The 6,692-nt window shown below is 34.0% G+C and overlaps 1 protein-coding gene across 1 annotated transcript; it reads left to right on the plus strand.

The window, feature by feature from the left end:
• The first annotated feature begins 5,787 nt into the window (after positions 1-5,787).
• LOC133287852 (uncharacterized) lies at positions 5,788-6,222 on the plus strand. The gene has a single exon (XM_061485529.1). It carries the CDS (start codon positions 5,788-5,790, stop codon positions 6,220-6,222), a length of 435 nt encoding a protein of 144 aa, XP_061341513.1.
• The last annotated feature ends 470 nt before the right edge of the window (positions 6,223-6,692 follow it).

Below are 6,692 nucleotides of genomic sequence, written 5' to 3' on the forward strand. Positions count from 1 at the left end.
TAGTCTTTTTAAGGGACTAATGTGGGTCTTTTATGAATTTGTGAGGGATCATAATTTCAACTAAATGGATCCAGTTTGAATTTCTTAGAGACTTCAGAACTAATTTTTTTTAGGGACTAAAGTGATGATCATATTTTATGTTATGGATCCAAAAAAGGGGATTTACTCTATTCTTTTTGGTCCTTAAGAAAAAAAGGGGACCCAATTTCATAGGTATCTCTGAAATTCTAGTTTTTTGAAATTGTGATCTCTCTAAAATTCAAATAAAATATTTTTTAGTTCCCTAAAAAGGATTAATATAAGTATTTTTTTTTTTAAGATATTAAAATTGGTTTCGTATTTTTTTTGTTGAAGGTAAAAAAAAGTATTTAGTCTTATTATTATATGCCTAATAAGTCAACATTACTTTTGATTTCAGCAAATTAATCTAGTCCCTTCCCTGTTCCGTCTTTCTCAGTTGTAATCGTCTCACATAGCGCTTTCCCTAGTATCTACCCAGGGAGTAATTAATTTTTGCATTTAATCATCCATGAACAAAAGCACATTAGAGTCTCATCCTCAGCTTCTATAAATAACTCTATCACTGCAAAACACAAACATTACAACAACATCACATTCTCTCTCTCAAAACTTGCTTAGAGCAATGGCAAAAGTTCTAGCATTATTCATGCTCTTAGTGAGCACTTTCGCTGTGTTTGCTCAAGCGTTTGAACACCCTCATTACCACCACCATGAGCCTCCCTCTCCTACTCCAACCCATCCACCCGCTCACCCCCCACATCACCACCGCCGTGAGCACGAGCCTAACAAACGCATCTACCCTCCGGCCCCTGCTCCTCTTATGCCCCCAGTTCACCCTCCAACCCACCCACCGGCTCACCCCCCACATCACCACCGCCGCGACCACGAGCACCACCACGACCGCGACCACGAGCACCACCACGAGCACGAGCACCACCACCACCACCACCACCCTCCGGCCCATGCTCCTCTTAAGAACTCAGTTCACCCCCCAACCCCACCACCGGCTCACCCTCCACATCACCACCACTACGGCAGCGAGTCGGAGCGCCGCCACCACCACCACCACCCTCCTGCTGACTCACCAAAACACTCCCAATAAAAGGTTTGTCGCAGTTGAAGGTGTTATATAGACCTCTGTTATTGCTTTTGCCATTTATTGGCATCGCTGTTTCCATTTTCTAGAGTTTGCGAGATGGGTTATATCCCTAAAGCTTCAATTATATACAATAAACATTGACTGCAATACGTTCTGCTTTCAATAAAGGAGTCATTTTTAAAACTGTTGTTGTCGCGATTATTATATCCATTTAAGGACTTTTTTCTGTTTAATGCTGAATTTATATTATACTACTGCTTTTATTAATGTCACCCAACAGCAGAGAATTTTTTTCATGCTATAGATAATTATGTATGTGTAGAACTCACCCACTTATAAAGAATGTAAAAAAGAAAAACAAGTAACATAAAAATTGATGCATGTGTAGGAGAATTTTTTTCTCCTACAACATAAGAGTATATTTTCCCTTATACTATTTATGTGTGATGAGTTTTGTATTTGGTTCGTAATAAGTTAAGAAAAATATATATAAGTGGAGAGAAACCCATAAATTCAATGTCATAAATTTTTTGGTTGTGATATGATATCGAAATTATTTGGTGTTGTTGGTATAATTTAATTCATTGATGGTAATTTTTCACCATGGACTCCTCTGAACCCGTCTCACACATAAAATTAAAATTAGTAAATAAAAGTATGTTCATCCTTAAATTCTGTTACTTGTTAAAAAACAATACCATTAATTGAGTTGGTAATGTATTAAATATTGTATAAGATAATTATCTTATACAATAAAAACAAGGTCGTAAAATCCACTACTTTTTTAAAAAAAATAGAAAAAAAGAAAATATAATGGACTCCATTATACTTTTAATTTAACATTTATATTTTTTTATCAGTAACCAAAGAATTTTAAATAGAAAAATTAATTTTTTTTAACTTTTCAGAAATATAACAATAAATCCTTATTTAATGTAAAAATATTGTTTGTTTGTTATCTAAGTTAATATGGGTTATAATCATGGGATAAGATATTGTGACACCCAAGTTATGTTACACCCATGTGACACCCAGTCAATCTCACCGTTAGATCGCTTATGTTGATCCAACAGTTATATTTATTTCTATCTTTGTATGGTCATGATTTCCCAAATTTAAAGTGAAAGCATTAAATATGAGAAATCATAACCATACAAAGGTAGAAATAAATATAAAATATTAAATTTGAGAAATCATGACCATACAAAGATGGAAATAAATATAACCGTTGGATCAACATAAGCGATCTAACGGTGAGATTGACTGGGTGTCACATGAGTGTAACATAACTTGGGTGTCACAATATCCTATCCCTATAATCATAATAAAAAATATTTGGCTTCGAAAAAAGGTTGTTTTTTATTACAATTGTGCCTTTATTATATACCAAATTATTACATTGCCCCATATCAAAACTATACATCAATCTGTCTTATTTGACCGTTAACTGGATCATGTAATAGATTACAACATTCATGTAATCGATTACATCATGATTATCTGATATAATCCATTACACCAGTATAATTGATTAAATAAGTGAACAGAGTCGTATAAACTTCTTTTCACGAGATTTTTTTGGATCAAACGATATTTTACTGTAAAACTTGGGAAAGCCATAACTTTGACCTCGTATACCAGAAATGAGGTTTTTTTTTATTCTATATAACTTTTCAAGAAGAACGCGCTGACAAGTACCCAAAGGGGACTCGATCAAAATCTTTTTTCAAAAATTGCTTCCTCATGTCTTGTTTGACATATTTTATTTATGTGGATGATGTTATTCAATTCCTATTCTTATTTTCACGTGCTAATACTAAAAAATAATCATTCCAACGTATAGATCTCAAAAAATTACATAGAATAAAAAAATACTTCATTCGGACTCTCGAGCCAAAAATTTCGGTCTTCCGAAGTAATCGATTACTATAACCATGTAATCGAATCGATTACATCAAAATGTCAATGGTCAAATATGTTGAGTACAACTTATACTTCGCATGATGATGAAAGTCTTTATTGGCGGGGTCAGCATAAGGTAACTGAGATTCCGTAGAGGCTAGGTAATGTTGTTGGCCTCTTATTTATTGTAATTTTTCTTTTTCTTAGTAGTTTGGGCTTGGACCCATGAATAGCTTCTGTGAGGGTTCTAATACTATTTATATTCTTCTTGTAAATCGAATGATTTGTAAGAAGTGGTGGTAAGGTGAATATAGTATAGACAAGCTGGACGTAATCTACATTAAATGAACCGGGATAAATTATCGTGTCAAAATTCTCTCTTCTCTATCTCTTTTATTTTTCAATTTATGTGTGATTGCCGATTTTCAACAAAACATGGATAAATTAGTATTAAGTTTTAGTAAAATTTCAAATTTGTAAATAGTATAAAAATAAGAACACAATGGTAATTTTTATTTTAAAAAGGGACAAAATGGTTAAAAAGTCCATAAAAATGGGATAAATAATTTAACATGATCTCCAGTGTAAAGAACCTTGGGATACACCACCCCAAAAGCTAGCTCAAAGGGTGGGAGTGCCCAAGGCCTTATAAAGGCCACATTAGTTTCCCACACAATCAATGTGGACTATATATCTCAACACGCCCCCTCACACGAGAGCCCATTGGACTTGAAGCGTGGATTATGCATAGGCCCAATTTTTGGTTTACTTTTTTGTGCTTTTTATTTTAATTCCACTTTAAAGTGGGGGTAGTGAGGATCGAACTTGTGACCTTATAGTCACTCAAGCTCTGATACCATGTAAAGAACCTTGGATACACCACCCCAAAAGCTAGCTCAAAGGGTGGGAGTGCCCAAGGCCTTATAAAGGCCTCATTAGTTGCCCACACAATCAATGTGGGACTATATATCTCAACATCCAGCGAGATTTTAAGAGAAATAACCATGTGCGGTTTGATTGAGATGTAGAAACGTGAGGTTGGACGTAACTGTACACGAGCACTGAGAAAAGCTAAGTTGGAGTAATTTGTTCTGGGAGGTTATATTTATAATTTTTTTTATAAATTCTTATAAATTATATTATGTTTTAAAGGTAAGATATTTTTGAATAAAATTTTACTAATAAAATATAATGTAGTTTATAAATTTGTAAATGTAAATATAACTCTCTTTTTTTGTTTGGGATAACCATATAAAAAATAAAATTAAATGAATGCAATAGCTATATTGCAAAAATTTGCCTTACACTAACATAACCACAAAATCTCATTAATTCCGAATATTTGTCCCTACAGAAAATATGTCGGTATAAACTTGTGATCTTGTTTCAGTTGTTGAGATATATAGTCTCACATTAGTTGTATGAACAATTAATGTGGAGTTTATAAGGCTTTTGGCACTCTCATCCCTTGAGCTAGCTTTTGAAGTAGTGTATCCCAAGGTTCTTTACATGGTATCAGAGCATCACCGTCCCCCACTTTAAAGTAGAATTAAAACAAAAAACACCAAAGGTAAACCAAAAATTGGGTCTGTGCATAATCCACGCTTCAAGCCCAAAGGGCTCTTCTGTGAGGGGGCGTGTTGAGATATATAGTCCTACATTAGTTGTATGAACAACTAATGTGGAGTTTATAAAGCTTTGGGCACTCCCACCCCTTGAGCTAGCTTTTGGGGTGGTGTATCCCAAGGTTCTTTACATCAGTAATGTATAGTTATATTTTTGGTTAATTTTCTTAACACGTATATTTTAAGGTTTTAATATTTCTACAGTGAATGTAAATGTCTACATTCGTTTCCAAAACAACATCGTTTTGGGTTAAAAAATTAAAAAATTATAATTAAAAAGACTATTATAATTTTAAAATAAATTATAATTATAAAAATATCTTTATTTCTGTCTCAGAATAACATTATTCTAGACTCAAGGTAGATAAATAATGTAAAAAGGTTATTTATATTGACGGTAGAAAAAGCGAACCCATATTTTAATAAGTTAATATGATGATTAGGAGATTTATTGCCAAACAAGTTCAACAAATCTGATTTCCGTTTTTTTTTTTTGCTTTTACGTTTTGACATTTACACCGAAAATGATCATTCAGTAATCCAATCCCAATTATTTACCTTTGTAGGAAGTAAACATAACCACAACATCTGATTATTTCAGAATTGTTTCTTACAACAAAAATAATTTTGATTTCAATTATTATTATATGCCTAATAAGTTAACATCACTTTGTTACGGGAAAAAAAAAGAGTTAACATCACTTTCGATTTCAGCAAATCTGGTCTCTTAATTCCCTGTTCTGTCTTTCTCAATTGTAATCGTCTCTCATAGCCGTTTCCCTAGTATATAATATATGCGTTATATTTATCTTATTTTACACGAGAGAAATAATTTTTTCTTCACATACAAAAGAGGATGAGTCTCATCACTCTCTTTTTATCTCTCCTCTTACTTATAAGTCCTACTTATAATTTTATTTTTATAGCATGAAATAATTATTTTTCTATTACATAAAAAAAATATTTCCCATAGTATATACCCGTGGGACAGGGAGTAATTAAATTTTTGCATTTAATTATTCATGAACAAAAGCCCATGAGAGTCTCATCTTCTCGGCTCCTATAAATAACTCTATCATTGTAAAACACACACACTCTACAATAACATCACATTCTCTCTCTCAAAACTTGCTTAGAGCAATGGCAAAAGCTCTAGCATTACTCATGCTCTTAGTGAGCACTTTCACCGTGTTTGCACAAGCGTTTGAAATTTTTCAACGCCCTCCTATTATTCCCCCAGTAGCAGCTTCACCTTATTACCACCACCCTGAGCCTCCCTGTTCTACTACTCCAACCCACCCATGGGCTCACCCCCCACATCACCACCGCCGCGAGCACCACCACCACCACCACCACCCTCCAGCCCCTGCTCCTCTTAAACCTCCAACCAACCCATGGGCTCACCCTCCACACCACCATCACCGCCACCCGTGGGCTCACCCCCCACATCATCACGGCCGCTACGACCACCACCACCCTCCGCCTCCTGCTTGTCCTCCTTTTAAGCCCCCTACACACCATCATCAGTATCACCCTCCTACTCCTGCTGACTCATCAATACGCTTCCATCCCTAGAAGCTTTGTCGCAGTTGAAGGTGTTATATAAACCTCTGTTATTTCTTTTGCCATTTATTGGCATCGCTGTTTCCATTTTCTAGTGTTTACGAGAAGGTTTATACCCGTACGTGAAGTTGTTGTAATGTATTTCTAAGCTTCAATTATATACAATAATATTGACTGTAATACCTTCTGCTTGCAATAAAGGAGTCAATCTTAAAACTGTTGTCGCAATTATGATATCCATTTAAGGATTTTTTTTTAACAGTGAATCTATATATAAAATTAGTGAATAAGAGTATGTTCAGTTACTTGTTAAAAACTTAAAAATGAGAAATATTAAAGAAAACAATACCATTATTTGAGTTTGTAATATATTAAATATTTCACTTTTAATTTAACATTTATATTTTTTGATCAGTAACCAAAGTATTTCACTAGTAAAATTATTATTTTATTTGCTGTGTGACATTTTTTTTTTCCTCGTT

Source organism: Gastrolobium bilobum, unplaced genomic scaffold (assembly GCF_033153095.1).
Source record: "Gastrolobium bilobum isolate Gb01-03AN ecotype WA unplaced genomic scaffold, APGP_CSIRO_Gbil_v1 utg12072, whole genome shotgun sequence".
NCBI lineage: Eukaryota > Viridiplantae > Streptophyta > Magnoliopsida > Fabales > Fabaceae > Gastrolobium > Gastrolobium bilobum.